This window comes from Rhincodon typus, chromosome 17 (assembly GCF_021869965.1).
Source record: "Rhincodon typus isolate 14 chromosome 17, sRhiTyp1.1, whole genome shotgun sequence".
In the NCBI taxonomy this organism is placed as follows: domain Eukaryota; kingdom Metazoa; phylum Chordata; class Chondrichthyes; order Orectolobiformes; family Rhincodontidae; genus Rhincodon; species Rhincodon typus.
This window is the reverse complement of record NC_063348.1, coordinates 38,498,089-38,518,949: the sequence shown is the minus strand read 5'-3', so window position 1 is coordinate 38,518,949 and position 20,861 is coordinate 38,498,089. Positions and strand designations below refer to the sequence as shown.

The window sequence follows — 20,861 nt, the reverse complement described above, 5'->3', positions numbered from 1 at the left end:
CAAAATCATGTTGACTGTGCCTGATTACCTTGAACTTATCTAAATGTCATGCTGTAACATCACTAACAATAGTTTCTCAAATTTCTGTATGACAGATGTTCTACTAACTTGCATGTAGATTCCTGCTTTCTGTCTCCTCCCTTTTTGAGTTAAAAAAAATACATTCACAATCTTCCAATCTGATGGGACTGTCCCTGAATCAACAGAGGTTTGGAAAACTAAAGGCAATGTATCTCACTAGCCACTTCACTTGAGTTCGAAGGATGAAGTCTATCAGAACCTGGGCTCGACACTTGTCAGCCCAGAGCTCCAACAATTTACTCATTACCACTTCTTTGTTGATTTTGATCCTCACTCGCTTCCAGCGTTTGATTTATTACTACATCTGGGATGTTACTTATATTCTCTACTTTTGGCAGTTCCTTTTTTTTAATATCCATATATCTCATCCAATGTTTTGATTTGTCACCTGTTTTTCCACAATTATTTTCCACAATTTTCCTGTTGGTACTATCTTAAACGCTTGTGATTAACCACTCATGTTGGAGACTTTATCTTAGAATTTCTTTGTTCACTAGAATGTATCTAATCTTGTGTATTCTAAAACACTCCTTTAAATGTTTGCCACATCATCTCCGTTGACTGACCCTTTACTACCCTTTCTTGAATAATTTTCTGCAGCATGGTACCATGGCCAGTTAGCCTCGTCCACCGTGCAGCCCTCACTGTCATCCAGGCAAGCTGAATGAACCTCAAACTATTGGACAGTTTCAAAGGCTGAAGGTCCTCCCCATAAAGCCTCTCGATGCCCTTACCTACCTCATTCACAATCACAATCTCCTGTCCTTGAACACTGACCAAATCAAATGACCCAAACCTAAGAGGTACAAAGAATCCAGATAATCTTCCCTCTCCTCCCAATGCGTTGCAGTGTCTCTAGTTCCACCTCCAGTTCATAAACCCAGAGTTAAAGCATTTGAAATGTCCAGCACTTGTTGCAAATGTGTTTGCTCTGGACCAGACTAGCAACCAGGAACTTCCATATGCTGCAACTGTGAGACATCACCAGTGCGGTCATACTTAATGCATTTTAATTAAGTATTTAATTATGTTTTTCACTTCCTTGCATTAATTTTCATTTATCTTATTAACTTTATCATGAATTTGTATATTATTTTAAGACTTAGGAATAGAAAAAAAACCTTAACATACCAGAGACTCACCAAAAAGTTAGTTGCTTTCTTCCTAGTAAGGAAGAACCAATTCCAAACAATCTGCCTCCATCTCTGACCGTCTATCTCAGGGTCCTCACTTTGCCCCCTCCTCTGGGTGCTGCTGACTGCATGTCACAGGATCTTTCTCTCACCCACACCTCTAGGTGCTGCTAACTTCTCTCTGAGTTGTCTGACTCTGATTTTAAAGTGAACTCCCATCACTGACATTAAAGGGTTCACCCTATCAAAGGCCTCAGTCACATCACCCCTTAACATTCTAAAGAAGAATTAATGCTGGCCCAGAAATGGTTAAGAGGACAAGTTCCATTGACTAGGCTTGTCTTCCCTTGAATAGAGAAGATCAGAACATGATATAATTAAGGTGTTCAAACTGATTAAAAAGTTGAAATTTTATTCGCCCAGAGTGCAAGTGGGGTGTAAAGCAGATGTAAAACTGGGTGGGTGAGCAGTGTGCACTTTACTTATTGACTACCTGCTCCACTGAACGTAGTTGGACTACCAGTAGGCCCTTGGATTTTTATGTGACTGGTTAATACCCACTTAAGGGCCTCCTCTTGCTGCTCTTGGTATTTTTCAAGTGGTGTGGAAAGCCTGTGTAATCTAACAAAGCCACCAGCTAAATCCAAAGGAGTGAGCTTGGTTTGTCAGAGAGTCAAGGAATCCTTCCTGTTGTGATACCTTGTACCTTGAAGGGCCCCTCCCCCGCAACCCTTTCCCCAAGCAGAAAGGGACATCCTTTTTGATTGCCCCTACCCCGGCCTGCTGATTACCAATACCCACATCTTGCCAAGCTTACACTGATTACTCAGGTAGAGCTGCTTAACCTGCTTTTGTCACCAGCTTCAGCAGTGATTACTGCACCTAGTGATGTTACTGAGACTGAAGAACTGCTGATTAGTCAACTCCTCTAGGAGGCAGGATATTCGTCCTAATGGGGTCAAAAACTGCAACCTTAGGATGCATTTTTGTGTTAAAAGAAGGTTAAAACCTTCAAATTAGAGTCAGGTCATTCCGGGTTAAGTCAGAAAGCACCTCCTCACACAAAGCAATTGAAATTCTGGACCTTTCTACCTCCATAAGCCTTTAAGGCATCTAAAAATTTCAAAACTGGGAATGATAGTCTTTGTCAGGTAAAGATATTAAGGATAAAAAATCTAAACTACATATATGGAGTTGCGATACAGATCAACCCATGATAAAAAGGAATAGTAAAATAGGCTTGAGGGGTCAAGTAACCTCCTGTTTCTGGTTAAGGTATTGATTCCAGGAGACTGCAGACCTTAAGTTTAGAATCACAATAGTGTGTAGATTGAAGGGCTGAAAAGTAATCATTAAACCAGCTTTTACCTTCATTGATTTTCGCAGTGTAAATGAGCAAAAGAAAATATTATAGACTTTGCTCCCATGAGAATTGGTAAATAATTAAATAGTTTTTTTTCAATGATCCATCTCATCAACACAATGCAAGTAAACAGTGAACACCTCAGACTTAGGGTTTGAGAGGTGGACCTTATATCTTATAGGAGTCTTGTGAGGCAGGCAGATACTGCTATTTGTCTATACATAGTGCCTTTGAATATTAAAATTGTTCCAAGATGCTTCAGAGTTTTAAAGCACAAAAAGTTTGAGCAAATGAGGCCATCTGCCCTACTAATGCCTTAAGCTTCATCAATGAGGTTAAGTTTTAAGGTAAAATTTTGAGATGAGCGAGGTGCAGAATGTTGTTTTCCGTCTCATAGTCAGTAGATCAGCATTCCTTTAAGGGACATGCTCCAGACATCATAATAACATGTGCCATGAAGACTTAAAGATCTCAGCCTCCGTCTTAACTGGGATTACTTGAAGCATGCCATGCTACTGGAAGTGAATTTCTTGTGTTTCAATAAATGCTGAGTGCTAGCCAAGATATTACTGTGGCATTGAATTTAATTTATTTTGTACAATAGCTAGCTGTAATAAAGATTTACTGGATCTTTCAGTGCCACGTTATCCACAGCTAGTTTCTTCTGTTGCACGTAAACATTGCCACATCAGGTACTATACTTTGATGGAGGTAAAACCCACATCATAGAGGTTTAAAGAGGGAATTCCAAACCTTAGGGGCTAGCTAAGTGAAGTTGCACCTTAAATTAGATTAAAAATCTAGATTGAAAATCGGCGACATGCAAGAGGCTAGAATTAACAGAAAATACATATCCAGGAGGCTACGTGGATAGGGAGGGGCAAGGGCATGGATGGATTTGGAAACAACGTTGAAATTTTATATTTCAGTTTTCCCTGTCTTACTGGCACTTGTATTTAACAATATTTCTTGGAATAACAGTACAGCTTTTGCTAAGTGATTTTATTTTTAAAAATCAGTAGGCTTTGAAAATATATCCACTTTTTAAGGGGGTGCATAACACTGAAACTTTTTGAAAGCCCTGTTTGGACTTGAAAGCTTTTTCCTATTTATGACTGCCAAATCTATGTAACATATGAAAAGTTTTACACTGGCCTAGACTGCCATTATAAATTCCTGCACCTTCCCTCTAGTGGGGTGGGGTGACGGGGTGCTAAAGCACTTCCCAGCATCTCCGCATTGTATTACGGGAAAGTTTTAAAACATCAAGAAATCATGTTTCCAAAGTTAGCTTCTAATGTTTTATTTCACTATAGTTAATGTAAAATTAAGTATTATGGAAAGAAATGTGCCAGAAATTGCCGATACATCTAATTACCTCATTGATTCAGTACATGCAAAAAACTATCTTTTCACTTTAAATAGACAAATTCACTCATCAACCAGTTGCTGATAAAAAAGACTATAGTTGCAAAATTATTTGACCCCATGCCACAACCGTTGTTCTGTGCAGCGTGAAGCTGTTATTGTCACATGTGAGGATGGGTTGTATTCCTCTTGACTTTTAGAAGGTTGACTGATGGCCAAATCGAGGAATTTGAAATGACAAATGGATTCAAAAGGGTAGAGACAGAGAAGCAATTTCCAGAACAAGGGGAGCTAGTTTGTTTCAATGTAAAAATAGGAAACACAGTGGTTAGAGGAAATGTGGAATTTTCTTCCCTAAATGATTGTGAATGCTGATCATCATTGGAAATTTTCAAGACTTATATCTACAGTCTTTACTAAATGAAAGCATAGAGGCCATAAGTGGATTTAAGGTGCAGATCCATCGATCATGTGAACAGCAGAATAGGCTCAAGGGGCTGAATGGCCTCCTGCTGCTCATGTGTTCCAAGCAAAGAGGTTGTGAATGGAATTAGAAATTGATAAGAATTTAATGAATGTAAGGTGAAGGAACGAGGAAGATGCTTTGGGCTAGTTTGGGTATTGTGTAAAAACTGTCTTACTGACAAGTTCATTCTGAACTCTTTCTAGGCGTATAGGTATTCGCAGCTTCCGGAAATGTCTGTCGGGTCGCCACCACCTGTTCCTCCCAGAAATGCTCCAGTAGCAGTTGCATCCCTCAGACGGTAAAGTATTGAGAGCTTTATGAACAAACAACATATATGTGGCACCTTTTTGTTCAATAAGGAAAGACTCTGAGTTACATTATGTAGGAATATAACATGTGCCATGAAGGCTCAAAGATCTCAGCCTCCGTCTTAACTGGGATTACTTGAAGCATGCCATGCTAGGAACAGGAGTAGACCATTCAGCCCGACAAACCAGAAGCATGTGACTGATGTGACTGCGGTCTCCACTTTGCTGTCTACCCCTTTACAGTAAAAGGCAATATTTCATTTGCCTCCTAATCACTTGCTGTACCTGCATATACTGGCATTTCATTTACCAGGGCACCTCATTTACAATTGATGGTCATGCATCAATGTCTTGGGGCAATGGGTGTGTGTTGGTGTGGTTGGAGTGGGAGAAATACAATTGGACTTTGTACTTCATGGTGAAAGAATAGAATATTAGCCAGGGTTCCTTCTCCTTACCACTGTCTGGTGCTTTCATCTAGAAAAACCCAAAGGCTTTTACCAAAATGACTGTCATCCATCTTTCCATTGGCTTGGGATTCACTTTTCCAATATAAAAATACAAGTTGTTTGTTGTTATTTTGTCTCTGAGACACCCTTCCTCTGACCCTTCTCCTCCCTTTTACCTATAATTCCCTTGATACAAACACCACCTAAATTATCTGTCCCAATGTAAAACTGCAGGCCGGCAGGTTGGATGAGTGATCTCTATTGAAGAACCACCTGCTCAATCTTTGACCCACGAGCTGAGAGCCTTTACAGGATAAACTATGGCTCCATTTACAGACAATTAACAACTATCTTTAGTGCAGCAAGAATTGGACTGCAGCTCTGGGTGTATTCATTCTCCCGTTAGCATGCCTGTGAGGTTGCCACTGTGTTAATCTAGCTTCAAAGTGAGAAATCTTATGCAAGATAGACATATTACTGTTATAAAGACAAGCAATCTAACTGAACTCAACTCACAGCCGTAGTCCTGTTTATGCTCCTTTCTCTTCAATTTGCTTTCGTTGAAGTTTATTCTCAGGAAAAAGAGAGAAAGAATCATTAACTTTGACAGCATAAATGGTGGCCCCTTGGCTCATCATGTTTATGTTAGCTCCTTAAGAGATCCTTTAAAACTGTGTCCACTGGTTACTGACTCTCCTGCCAGTGGGAACAGATCCTACTTATTTGTTATATCAAAACCCCTAATGTTAATTGAATCTGAAAAATAGTGAGTGGTGCAAGAGGAGGGTCAATGGAACTAAAAGAAAGGAGAAAATGGAGAATACAAACTTGGAGAGTATTGGTGGAACAGTTGCTCAGTGATGTTAGAGATGATCTCAGTTTAGTAATTATTAAGGGATTGTTAACTTTGGGAAATGCAGCTTCCCAGGTTTGACTCGAAATGTGACATTTATAAAAGGTGAAGAAGCATCTTTTCTTAAAAAAAAAGCAATCCAACTTGTTCTGTTTCTGATGTAGTTGGACATCAGAAAATAACAATAACGCAAGAACAGCTGAGAGCCATGGTGCAGACCAGTCACAACATGAAGCTTCCTATGTACCCGTGTCCAGATCCACTGTCCCTGCCGATCAGCCAATCGTAAATTACTCAGGTAAGGCCTTTGAATGATAGCTTGAGGAGATAAACGCAAAATACTGCGGATGGTGTAAATCTGAAACAAGCAGCAGAAATGTTGAAGAAACTCTGCAGGTCTGGCAACATCTGGGGAGAGCAAAAAACAATTAATTTTTCAAGTCCAGTATGACTCTTAGATTGAGGTACAGTCTTGTTAGCCGTCTGAAGGATGGTATGAAGCTATTTGGACATTAACGGAGCTGCACTGATCAGGCAAGCGGAGACTTTCAGTCACATCCCGGGATGTGGTTTTAAATAAATGATATTTATGTAACTCTTTTCGTAGTGGGTCGAAGAACTTCACACCCAATGAAGTGCTGGAGCTGTTGCAATGTAGGAAACATGACAGCTAATTTCTGCAAAACAACATCCCCTAAACAATAGTGAGTTAATAACCGGATACTTGTCTTTTGAGTTGTTGATTTGGAGCTAATTATTGGCCAGGACGATGCGGAAAATACCCTTGCTGTTGAGAGGGCCGATAGGTCTCACTTTAATGCCTCATCTAAAACCTCACATACTTGACAATCCAGCACCGCACTGGGAACATCAGTCTATCTGTTCTTTTTTTGCTCAATTTCTGAAATGAGACTCAAAGGAAAAGTGCTAAGAATGATCCATGCCTGACTAACCAATTAAAGAGTTACAGAATCATATAGCATAGAAACAGACCCTTTGGTCCAACCGGTACTTGCCGAACATAATCCCAAACTAAACTAGTCCCACCTGCCTGCTGATGGCCCATATCCCTCCAAACATTTCCTATTCATCTTTCTATCCAAATGTCTTTTAAACACTGTAATTTTACTCACATCCACCATTTCTTCAGGAAAATCATTCCACACGTGAACCACCCTCTGTAAAAAATTTGCTTCATGCCTTTTTTAAATCTCTCCCCTCTCTCCTTAAAAATGTGCCCTCTAGTCTTGAACTCCCCCATTCTAGGGAAAAGACAACTACCATTAACTCTATCTACCCCTCTCATTATTGTATAGACTTCTATCAGATCACCTCTAAACCTCCTACGCTCCAGTGAGAAAAGTTCCACCTTATCCAGCCTTTCTTTATAACTCAAACCTCCCAGACCCGGCAACATCCTGGTAAATTTCTTCCGTACCCTGTTCAGCTTAATAATATCTTTCCTATAACTGGGTGACCAGAAGTGGACATGGTATTCCAGAAGAGGCCTCAGGTACCATTTGGAAAGGGGAAAAGAATGTCTTGCTTAGCTCTGTCACTTCTCCAATCGCAGATATAAATGGACAAGCAGGGTTAGGATCTGACAGAGAGGCACAGAGATTTTAGCTCATTCATAACTCATCTACATGAAGTGTTTAAAATTGAGCCATAGTTAAAGATGATAGTGACTGTGTGAAGCTGCTGAGATTTTGTCCACTGTAGAGTTTCTGAGTTGAGGGGAGGAGGCATTGTAGTGGTATTGTCATTGGACTTGTAATCCAGAGGTCTAGACTAATGCTGTGGGTCATGGGTTTTACCCCACTGTGTTAGCTGGTGAACTTTATAAAATCTGGAATTAAAAGCTAGTTTAATGGTGATCGTGTAACCATTGTTACAAAAACCCATCTGATTGGCTGACATACTTTTGGAAAGAAGATCTTAGCCTGGTTTGGCCTAGAATGTAACTCCAGGCCCACACCTGCATGGTGAATCCTATCTGGCCTATTGAACAGACCGAACAAGCTACTCAGTTTAATGGTTAAAATAAACCCGAAAGAACTGCGGATGAGAAATGAAAACGGAACTTGCTGGAAAAACTCAGCGTGTCTGGCAGCATCTCTGGAGAGGAATCAGAGTTGACGTTTCGGGTCTAGTGACCTTTCTACAGAACAGCCTGGGGGCCTGTTGCCCATCTTATGAAAGAATAGATGAAGAGAGGTCACACAGTAACACCATGTCTGGGAGCCTAACATCTTGATAAGGGCACCATTGAACTCAGAATTGTAAGTGTTAAAAGGAGTTCAATTTATGTGCATTTTTATCTTGGACCTTTTGAAGATTTCAGAGTGTGCTGCCCTCTAGAGCTCAGACTGAGTTTTGAAGGTAGACAGTTAGCTGCAGAAATCAGGCAGCTCCTGCTGTGCAATAAAAAAGATAATTGGGCTTGTATTTTTACGGCCCAGTGTTTGAGATCGGAGCAGGCAGATCTTCAGATTAGTCCTTCCAGCCAACGTGCCGATTCCCTTGCTCAATCCCACCTCCAGGCCATATGAGCAAGTCCCAGTCTATCCCTGTTACTTCTCTCGCATGTGGTGGGTATCCAGTCAGGTTCATTAGAAATCCAACTGAGTCTGATTAACACTGGAATTTACTGGTCAGCCTCCAGCTTCCTGCATTGAAGGGGAACAGTTTGGGTCCTTGGAAGTGAGCTCTTCTCTCTGTACTTGTTTGTGTAAAGGAGTATCCAGAGGCCGTTCAGTGGTGGTGACTGTCCATTAAATCTCCCTTTCCCAAACAAACTTCCCTGCTGCTGCTTCCGGATTGGAAGGGTTCTGATTGGTCATTCAAGGCAAGTCTGCTTGCAGTCATTAGTCAGGTGAGAAATCTGTCTTCGAGTCAGTAAAGGCAATGCCACATGGAAATCCCCACTGAGATTATTCTCCCCCCTGCCCTTACTTCCCACAGGGGTAGGTTCAGGATCTGGACACAGTCCCAAGCTCTGTTTCTTGCCTTGGTACATACCTTTCCCTGGCTGCTATTCTAACAACCCTGGTATCCAATTTACAGCAAATGGTTTAACTTCTCTGCCCAAGATGCCTGTAATATTGTGAAACATTACCTCTAAATATTCCCACTTTCGTATCATCAGGACTGGTTGTGTAGACTAGACTTGTATTCCCTTGAGTTTGGAAGGTTATGGAGTTATTTAATTGAGATGTTTAATGATACCAAAAAAAAATTGTTGAGACAGCTAGAAACAATTCCCTCAAGTTAATGGATTCACATAAATCAGTGTAACCTTAAACTTGGAGCTAAGCCATTCAGGAGTGCTATCAGAAAGCACCTTTCCACCTGTACATTAGTGGAAATGTGGAACTCCCCCAAAGTAATGCTGAGGCCAGGCCTGTCAATTGAAATTTAAAATATGAGTCTGTTAACATTTTGTAAGGCAAAAATATTTAAGGATACAGAAGCAAGGAAAGAAAAAAAAAATTAAGACACAGGCCAGACATAAACTAATTCAGTGTCAGAATAGACTTGAGGAACTGAATGGTCTCATCGTATTCCTGTGATTCTATCTCATGCTATCCTTTCGGGGAGCTAACGTTTGAAAGGCAGTGAAAGATTTAAAGTTACTTCAATGATCAAATGATCACGTGCTGCAGAGTCTCTGACCACAAGAGAGGGAGAGAGAGAGAGAAAGAGAGAGATCAGTTATAGAGCTGAAAGATATCAACATGTAAGTAAAGGCTAAGGCTTGAATAGGTCACACAATAAAATGAGGGCTACAGAACACTCGCAAGATAGATCTAGAAGTAGAATCCTAATGACAATTTTGGTGGCTGCCAATAAGCTAGAAGGAAAGTAATAAAAATCAGAACAAAAGGAATTAGACCGTTGGAAGGGATTTGGAGTTTATATGGAAGTACGAGTTAGACTTTTCAAATAGATTTGTGTGGCAAAGCTCCTTGCCAACGGTACCCAGAGCAATACAGTAATGCAGTTGTTCAGAGTGATGAAGCAATATGGAGGTTAAGAGCGAAATCTCCTATAAGAGAGGCGTTTTTAGCGCTTTTGGCCACACATTCATGGGGATGTTGATCAATTGACACACAAGGCTGTGTTTCTGCAGGGTGATAGATTTTAGTGAGAAGTTTATCTGAAACTGCCTAAAAAGGAAAGCTGCAGAAGGGAAATGATGGAAACTAAAGGCATGCATTTATAACCTAGATGATGCCTCGAGAGAGTGTTATCTTTTTGAGAGATCAGCAGATCTTGCAATGTTTTATTGGCATGGATCAAGGAAATCATATGTCCAAAGTCACCTATTCCTTGCAAGTATGCTACACATAAAATGGAAGACTTCATTTCTGTGGCACATTTCACAATACCAGAAATTAAGAGCATTTTATAGCCAACAAAGTACTTTCAAAGTGTAGTTACTGTTGTGTAAGCAATGTGCCAGTGGGTTTGTGCATGACAAGATCCAGTGGAGCAGTCTGTTTATATCGAACTTGAATGTTGCTGAAGAGAGAGACCCATTGGTGAGGCATTTTATTTTGCACTTTATAAGGACAGGCACAAGAATGCCAAGTTTCAAATGATCATAAAACAGGCGAAAAGGGTGCTGATTAATTGCGAAGTTGACTCTGATTGACCAAGGCATTGCCATGAAGGAAGCAATGGGGACCTCCAGGCTCCCTAAGTTCTCAGGAAAGGTCAGAACATATTCCTTTTGTTTGTGGAGAGTGAGCTCCATGTGAATTCATGAGTTGAGCTGATAACATGGCTCATTTGTACTTCCTAGAAGCAACACGCGTATAATCCAACCAATTGCTCCCTGGATCTACTGTAGCAATAAATTGTTGTGATGATTTGAAACTTGACATTCTTAGCCTTGTCCTGAAGGGTGCGATTGTCCCCTCCCAGGATATGACAAGAAGGCGAAATAATTAGTGAGTCGGACCTGGGGAAATACGTGCCCTTCCCCCACTATTCCCGAACTATTAAGTGCTGTGTAAGAAGATCCACTGGGAATTGTATTGACTCACCAGCAATTAAGGCCCATAAGTGGTCAATTAACAACCATTTAAGGATATAACTTGCCAGCTCTTCCCGCCACCCTCGATTTAACTCCTTTCCTGGCAGACGAGAGAAGTGACTGGTTCCCAGACTGGGAAACCATGGTAACCTTCCTGCTGGGTTTGTAACGGATGGGTGACGCGACTTGCCCCAATCTGTTTGCAATCAGAGACGCAGATAGAGGCATTGGAGGTGGCAGCTTTTAGCCAACCCCTGCCCTTCCTCTGTCCCACCTGAACCCTTCCCTCCCCTGCCCCGACCCTTAAACCCCACTCTGCGAGATACAAAAGGAAGCCAGTGATCTCCTGAAGACCAGTTCTCTGCTTTAGGACCTAGAGGCAATTTAGGACCTAGAGGCAACCAGCTGGCATGGTAGGACTCCATTATTGAGGGTAAAACGCTCGCTAATCAGCTCTTGACAAGCTGATTGCCTGGTGATTTGTCAAGCTTTCTTGGTTAATCACCAAAATTGCCTGCCTTGGCATTTGGCTGCAAATCAGAGAATCATTCTTGATGCATGCAAGGTGCAACATTTTGCCAATGCGTCTCTCTCTTTTTCAGCAAGATTCTCAGTTTTGTGTTTTGGTGTGGTACTAATACAAGGCCAGTAATGGCCATCAAGTCTCAAATTATCCATGTGATCCTCATTTAATTGATGCCCTGTTGACCTTTCACCAATCCGAGCACAAATTTTAAAACGTTTTCAGTGTTGCTTCAAGATTGCAGAGGAGAAATGTCAACTGGTGGTGTAGCCTGCCATCTAGTGAAAAATGTGCAGAATGCAACCAACTATTTGACAGAAGAGGAATTCCTGGGTTCTCATGGGTGACGAGTAATGGAGAAATGAATGCTGGCTCAGCCAACAAAGCCCACGTTCTCATGAATGAATTAAACGAAAAAAAAGGACAACTGGGGTTAGAGGGGTATGGGTTTTGTGATGACGACAAGGTTAGGGCTGTTCTGTGGTCAAAACAAACTAATTTCCACCCACTGCCACATTTCCTTAATGATTTTAGTTGGATCAGGACGGGAATTAGCCTGTGTAGAGGATTGATTTTGTGATTTTTTTTCAATTCTAATATAACATTCACAAAATCATTTGGCTTTTTGTGGCTGTTCACCCATTCAACTGGATCGATTACTTCTCCTGCCTTAGCCTCACACCCTTTGATACACCTACTGACCACAAATCTAATGTCTTAAAGTCTCCAATTGACCCCAAGCCTTTCAGGGTAAAGAGTTTCAGATTTCTAATTCCCTTTGTGTCAGGAAACATTTTTGGATTCACCTTTAAGGGTAACATCATATCTCCATGCCCCATTCTATCAGGGCGGCACGGTGGCACAGTGGTTAGCACTGCTGCCTCACAGCACCAGGGACCTGGGTTTGATTCCAGCCTCGGGCGACTGTCTGTGTGGAGTTTGCACATTCTCCCTGTGTCTGCGTGGGTTTCCTCCAGGTGCTCCAGTTTCCTCCCACAGTCCAAAAATGTGCAGGTTAGGTGGGTTGGCCATGCTAAATTGCCCGTAGTGTTCAGGGATGTGTAGATTAGGTGAGTTATGTGGGATGTGTCTGGGTGGGATGCTCTGAGGTTCGGTGTGGACTTGCTGGGCCGAAGGGCCTGTTTCCACACTGTAGGGGTTCTATGACTTCTGTAAGGTCATTGCAATATTTAACTGCCTTGATCAGATCAGCAACTTAGTGTGAGAAGCCTACATCTTGTGATTCCTGTGGAATAAACAGCCACTGTTTGTATGTGTCTTGTGTGTGTAGGCAGCAGTTAGAACACAGAAATAAAATATCCTGATGATGTATTATGTATTCTGCAGAGTGCAATGTTTCTGGAAGATTGTTTGCCAATCATTTGGGAGTAACAGCTTAATTGTAATTGTACTGAACTAGCAGCCCGATAGTCACAGTTTTAATCTGATGGTGACAACTTGGAAAGTTAAATTTAGTAAATCTACTCACTTGTAGGTGCCAGATAACAATATCTAACAAAAAGCTGTTGAACTGCCCAGGTAGCCTAAATATCAGTCATGGCTAACTGGGTACACTGTCATTTCATAGAATCATACAATGCCGAAAAAGGCCATTCAGCCTATTGAGGCTGCACTGATCTTCTGAAGAGCATTCTATCCAGACTCAGCCCCCCACCCTATCCCCGTAACCCCACATTTACCATAGCTGATCCACCTAACCTGCACATCCCTGGACACTACATGTAATTTATTATGGCCAATCCATCTAACCTGAGTTTGAAAGTCATGGGTTCAAGACTGGAGATCTAAGCTTCTTGAAAGTAAGAGCAGGAGTATGCTATTTGACCCGTCTAGCTAATTCTGCCATTCAAAAAACTCATGCCTCATTTGATTTTACTGTCTGTTTCCCCATACCCTCAACTCCCTTGTCAATCAGAAATCTTCCTAATTCCACACTGAATGTATTCAGTGACCCCAGGCTCCATGTGGAAGAGAATTCTGAAGTCAGATAACCCCCTGAGAGGAGAGAAAACTGTGGCCCTTAATTTTAACTTGCCCCATGAAACATCCTTCCAACAGTGACCCTGTCAAGCACCCACAGAATCTGATATGATTCAATAAGATTGCCTCTCATTCTTCTAAACTGCAATGAATAAAAGCCCAACTGTTCATCCCTTTCTCATGAGCACCAGACAAGAAATAAGAACAGGAGTAGGCCATTTGGCCCCACTAGCCTGCTCCACAACTCAATAAGATCTCAACTGATTCGGCATTCCTGACATTCACTTTCCTGCCCTTTCCCCATAAGCCTTGAATTTTAACCTACACTCGGAAATCAATTTTACACAGAGGCTGTGGTCCCACACACCAGCTAAAAAGTCAGGGACAACCCATTTGGGCTGGCCTGGGAAGCTGTGATCGGATTTTATTGTTCGCAGGCAGTAAACTGCCTGGTGTTGTGATTTCTCTTTCTCCATTCCCCTCAGTGTGGGAAGGAATCATTGCTGCAAGAGAAGGACAGATTGCCAAAAGTGCGGTTGAAGAGCTAATTTGTATGCAGTGCCGTAAAGGAGATGAGAAGGAGATAATAGGGCGGAGATGTTTAGCGAGAGAATGTCACTGTGTACAGTCCATTGGGGCTGAAGGAATGTCTGCCAAAGGTGGAGCAATGGGCCTGCAGGGGAAATCCAGAGGTAAGGAGGAGCAGAAACCCAGAGGGCTGTGAGAAAAATTGAATATTTTTACATTGAGGTATTATTTAACCGAGTGGGAAGATTGGCCAGAGTGCAAAGGATAATAGAATTTGGTGCAAGTAGGGACAAGAACAAGCAACAGTGAATGGCACGGTGACTCAGTGGTTAGCACTGCTGCCTAACAGTGCCAGGGCCCTGGGTTCGATTCCGGCCTCGGGCGACTGTCTGTGTGGAGTTTGCACATTCTCCCTGTGTCTGCGTGGGTTTCCTCTAGGTGCTCTGATTTCCTCCCACAGCCCAAAGACGTGCAGGTTTGGTGAATCGGCCATGCTAAATTGCCCATAATGCCCAGGGACGTGCAAGTGGATTAGCTGGTTGGGATGCTATTCAGAGGGTTGATGTAGACTTGATGGAGCGAATGGCATGCTTCCACACTGTTGGGATTCTATAAAAGATTTGCATGATATAAAAATCAAGGGAGAATTACAACCCAGTGGACCAGTCTGGAAATAAGAAAGAAATGATTATGCATTTCAACAGCAGATGAGCTGAAGAAAGGGCAGAGTGTGGTGATATTATTGGAGGTGTAAGAAGACAATCTTAATAATATGTGTTTGGAAGCTATTCTCCGGGTCAAATGTGACAGCAAAGTTGGTGCAGCTTCAGACATATGCCACGGTGAGGAATAGAATCTGTGGTTGGGAGATGGAATTTGCAGCATTTGCTTCAGTCTTCTCAATTTTTAACTGGACGAATTTTCTGCCCATCCAACACTGGATATCAGACAAGCAGTGTAATAATTTAGCAACAGTACAGGAGCTAAGAGGGATGATAGTGAGATAGAGCTGGGTGTTGTCACCATACATGTGTGACCAGCAAGGAATGGGGGAGGATGCAGGTGCGTAAAGATAGATTCTTGGGGAACAGTAAAGTGCAGGAGTAGAAAGCAATACCTTTGCAAGTGATACTCTGGGCGTGGCTAGATATATAAAAATTGATCTTGGTGAGTGCAGTCCCACCCAGTATCAGCATCTTATTCTGTTGTGGAACCTTGCAGTTCACAATTGCCTGCCACATTTCCTACATGACAATAGTGACCACATTGCAAATTACTTCATTGACTGTAAATTACTCTAGGTCGTCACTTAAGATGCTATCGGAGATGCGTACTCTTATCTCCTTTAACAGGTCTCTAATTCTTTAAGTGAAGGGCTTCATCTGCTGCTATTAGCTCTGGCCCATATTACATGGCTCCAGTTCCACTCTACAGTTACTGCATCCTGTTGTAAGAATCAGTGCCACTTGAAAGCCTGCCCTCAGTATCCTTGAGACCCTGGGGGAGTGGGCCAAATTTTCTGATCATGCCAGAGTTGCTACTTTCCGGGGAGAAAGATCAGAACAATCCTATCTCTGTGGTTATGTACTGAGGATGAATGACTACATTGTGATGAATATCTGAAATATTGAATGTTTTATTCCATTTGGATTTGCAGGTAGCTCAGTGCCAGCAGTCTATGCCATACCAGCCAACAGACCTGGATTCCCAAACTACTTCATCCCTTCTCCTTCGCCCTACCGTAATCATGCCTGGACCCCGTATGTGGGAGATGGAGAAGCACAGGCCCAGTGGGCGGAGAATGTACGTATGCTAAAAGTTTCTCCATCACACCTTAGATTGCGTTGGAGTATTGTGGCCATTTGTAGGAATCACGTTGTAGGAAGTATGTCAAAGACTTGGAGAGCGTACTCGCAATATTAACTAGAACGGGAGAAGGGACAACGGGCACTAGTTATGTGAAGAACTGAGCTTGGTCTCCTTAGAATGGGGTAAATTAAGGGTTGACTAACAGGGGTGTTTAAAACTTTGCAGTAATATATAAGGAAAAAGGCATAGAATCGGGGGCTGAGCAGGGAAGATGATGAAAGAGAAACTTTGTAGCTTTCTGGTGAAGTATTTGGCAGATAAACCAGCCACTGATAAACCAGATGGTGCCTCTGCCTCTGCCTACTTGCAATGGAGATGCTTCTATAGAGATGGTTTTGTTACTTGTAAACTCGATTACTGCAATACTCACCTAGAAAGTCTCCCAGCTTCCAACCTTCAAAAAACTTAAGTTCATTCAAAACTCTGCTGCCATTGCCCTAAGCCACATTAAATCTTGTTCACCTATCATTCCTGTGCTCACTGAGCAACATTGGCTCTCAACTCACTAAAACAGTGATGAAAGTAATGTTCGCATAATCTTGATCTCAAGTGGGAGGTGAGCAGGTAGTTAGTGTTGAGATAGGCAGAGAAGTGGAAGCTGTGTTAAACATGTATTGAATTTTGGTTAGACCAAGCTTCACAGCACTGCGAACAATTCTGGTTGCTATAATACATAGAAATATAAAAAAAATAGGAGCAGGAGTGTAGATCATTTGGTCCTTTGCCCCTGATACATCGTTCAATGTGATCATGGCTAATCATCCAACTCGCTACCCTATACTGCTTTCTCCCCATACACTTTGACCCCTTTAGAACTGTATCTCAGTCCTTCTTGAAATCATACAATGTTTTAGCCTTATCCACTTTCTGCAGCAGAGAATTCCACAGGCTCACCACCCTGTGGGTGAAGAAAGTTCTCCTTGCACCCTTCTGCGGTGACCCCTGGTTCTGAACTTATTGGTCATCAGGAACATTCTTCCTGCATTTACTCTGTCTAGTCCTGTTAGAATTTTATAGGTTTCCCAAAGGATTACACAAGGGATATAGGATCACTGGAGATGTTAAAGAAATAAGAATTATTGTAGAACTGAGAAGTTACAACAATACGGATAGACTGAATAGACTGGGCAACACCAGATCTTTATGTTTATGAAGGGGTTTGATCAGGTAGACTTGGCGAAAATGTTTCCCTTTTGTGGTGAAGACCAGAACCAGGAAGCTGGGAGATTCGCGAGGTGAGCCTTGGAGTAATCGAGACCATAAATCAATCAGGAATTCAGGGGAAAGTTCTTTACCCAGATAGTGATGAGAATCTCACCAGTAGAGGGAATGCTTGCACTAAATAGCACAGGGGAAGCTGAATAGACACAAGGGAGAAAGGGAATAGAAGGACCTGATGATAGGGTGAGATGAAATAGTGTAAGGAGATCCTAGTGGAGCTAAAGGACCATTTGAACCAGTTGGGCTGAATGGCCTCTTTCTGTGCTATAAATAGATGGTATTTTCCAACTTTTTCTCCTGTTGCTGTACAGTTCTATTTTCGAGAAGTGGTGGATTTCTCCCAGAGATTGATTGGTTTGTTATTTGAATTCAATCAGTGGACCCCAATCTCTGGCTGAGCACAACATGAATCCTGTTTTTTTTTATTCATTCACGGGATGAGGGCGTCGCTGGCCAGGCAGTATTTATTGCCCATCCCGCAGTTCAGAGTCAACCACATTGCTGTGAGTCTGAAGTCACATGTAGGCTAGACCAGGTAAGGATGGCAGTTTCCTTCCCTAAAGGACATTAGTGAACCAGATGGGTTTTTCCCCCTGACAATTGGCAATGGATTGACGGTCATCATTAGACTCTTAATTCTAGATATTTATTGAATTCAAATTCCATGATGGCGGGATTTGAACCCGGGTCCCCAGAATATTATCTGCGTCTCTGGATTAATAGACCAGTGATAATACCACCGGGCCATCGCCTCCCCTATTGTTGCTACCTGTGCATAGTGATACTGCTGGCTACAAAAGTTTCACAAGACACCATTGGACAGATCCTCAAATTGAACACCCATTTTCCCTCCCCACCTTTCCTCTGCATCCTCAGAGGTTGCCAAGTATCCTTGGAAGGGATGGAGCCTATCAGAGATTCAACCTAAATTCTGAACATTTTCAAATGTCCGTCATTGCCGCACATCCTTCCAAGCCTCGACCTGCCGCCTTTTTCCACCCGAAGTGGGAGCAGATGTTTAGGTGCCTTCTTGTTGGCTTGGCAGTGCAATGTTTGATCGTTATTTCTTTATGTTGCAGGCCCTATTTGGCCCCTGAAGCCTGTTCAGGAATTCTGTAAGATAATGGCTGATCTTCTACCTCAGCTTCACTTTTCTCAGCTATCTGTACTTCTCTTGACTCCATTTGTGACCAAAACTCTATCCATCTCAGACTTGAATATACTCAGCAACTGAGCATTTGCAGGTCTCTGGGCTGAAAAATTCTATGGATTATGAGTTAATAAATTGCTCCTCTTTTTAATCCTAAATGATTAACTCCTTGTCCTGAGACTATGGCTCCTATTTCCCTACCCTCCAGCCAGGGAAACAGCTTCTCAGCGTCAACCCCGTTAAAGCCTTTAAGGATTCCATATATTCCATATGAAATGTTTCATTACCTCAAAACTTTCTAAGAGAATGTAGGCCCATTCGACTCAATCTCTCTTCAATAGAATTGGCCTCTCACCGCAGGGATGTATCTGTTGAACCTTGATTGCACTTCTTGTAAGACAAGATGATTACTCCTGTCTAACTGTAACCTAAATCGCATTGGTTTTTGTTCCAAATTGACTTCTGAATAACCAACTCTGTTGCTCTTCAGGTAACACTCCCTGGTTATGTTGAGGCCTTTTCGCACACTCGGTATCCACATGGCTCTCCCCATCGACAGTACAGTCAGACGCAGCCCTCAAATCCACCTCGTTGTATTGAGCAAGCTCAGACTCTGTCTACTGCAGCGTCTCAGCAGAGCTTGACAGAGAATGAGTCCTCTGAAACCTCCTACACCAATATCTCCACTGCCGCTTTGGTCAAGGCTATCAGAGAGGAGGTTGCAAAGCTGGCCAAGAAACAGACTGGCATGTTTGAATTCCAGGTTTAGCCCCATTCTGCAGTGTTCTCCTCTGAAGAGCCTTGACAACATTTCTTCCCACGGGAGTCAGAGCAGTGATGGAAATCCTAGTTTTTCAAATTGGATTCATCTCAACCAGTGCAAATGTCATCAGCCTTGGGATGGAAATCACGACAAAAAACAGTTATTTTGCAGATTCGGGCCGTTATTTCAAGCCATGAAAAGCTGATCTATCAGATCATTTGGCTGTTTCACCAATGGAATGTGTCTGAAAACATGCCATCGTACATTGTGTCTTATTCTAGTAATGTCATTTAGTATAATGTTTAGCACAAGACCACTACATTGATGGAGGTGGGAGGACTTGGAGTGACCCCTGCGTATTTGCTATGAGGCGGTCAGTGCATATATTGGAAACAGATGTGCAAAAAAAACTTGTAAAAAAGAAAAGCGACAATAGTTGACGAAGCTCAACTACAGATTATGCTGTACATTCCCTACTTCACACTCCACTGAAAAACTTCGGGCATCAGGTGAACAAGGAAAGTAGAATGAGCACAGGGATTGTAAGATATGAGTGATTAAACATAACCAGCAATTATGTGAGGCTCCTAGTCTGTTCGCTTGACAACCTGGTAGTCAATGGTTTTAAGCTTGGATCAGAATAGAGTACAATGATACAATTCCTCTCTCTATCCGAGCAAACAAGCATCCTGACGATTAACACATTGAAGAACCACTTAGTGACACAGGATCAGTACACTCACCAACCTTGGCAGATGGGATTTGAACTGTTCCTTACTATCAAAAATATCTGTATTTCTCTCGGACAGATGGACAAGTTTGAATTCTAACTTGCATTTTTACATTGACCATGTGTCAAATGATGAAGTCATCACTCGGATCTCTGAAATTCTGAATGTTACTCTTGTGCAAATGATTACAAACCAACCAAACAGATCCTGATGTGGCACTGAGATTTAACCATTTCCATTAAATCATAGAATGGAACTCCAGATTTCTTCTTATCGTTGGTGTCCAGTGGTGTTGCTTGAGGGCCATTATGAATATTGAATGCTTTGAAAGTAGTTTGAACCTATTACCCTTAAAGCAAGGGTATTAATGTTACAGAGCCAAGACAGAGAAATCAATATGGTCTAATCAGGCACAGTTTAATCGATTGCTGGAATAAGCTTGAAAAACCGAGTGGCTTCCTCCTGTTCTTATGTTGCAAAAGTATTATGTTAATATTAACTGCAAGTGTGAACTTCGAGCATTTTACATGAATAGAACTCAAAACATTAAATTGCAGTCTTTAAATCCTGTTTGTGGTAAGTTGTACTGAATGTCTTATATCACTGTCACCAGCGTCTGCTCCCAGCGAGGAGTCACAACTGCAGAAAGTGTAGATTCAGAGATGGTCTCTCTAACATGTATGGAGTGAGTCTTGCTGTTGAAATGATGGGTTGAAGGTAGGAGGCTGTGTGAAAGAGTCAAGGAAGGAACCTGCCTCCTCCTCCCTTTGATTCATACTTTGAGATATTGAACCTTTCTATCTCCTCTGCCATAATCAATGTTTCACATTTTGGGATGTGTCAATCTCCTCAAGAGATCAAAGAACAACCTTGGGTTTGACAGCACTTGGTTTGAATTCCTCACAACCTATTCTGTTCACTGTGGTTTGATAATTAACAAAATGGGAATTTACCCTTAATGATTACCCTTAAAGCGAGGGTAAATCTTTGCCTTTCACTATGCTTTTATAAAT

General features: G+C 42.0%; 1 protein-coding gene across 1 annotated transcript in view; it reads left to right on the top strand.

Annotated features, from left to right (window-relative positions):
- kiaa1549lb (KIAA1549-like b) overlaps positions 1–20,109 on the top strand; it is a 236,516-nt gene extending 216,407 nt beyond the window's left edge. The window contains 4 exon segments of the mRNA XM_048607385.1: positions 4,615–4,709; positions 6,186–6,319; positions 15,772–15,917; positions 18,845–20,109. Coding sequence (XP_048463342.1) covers positions 4,615–4,709; positions 6,186–6,319; positions 15,772–15,917; positions 18,845–19,123 — 654 coding nt within the window. The 3' untranslated portion in view covers positions 19,124–20,109.
- The last annotated feature ends 752 nt before the right edge of the window (positions 20,110–20,861 follow it).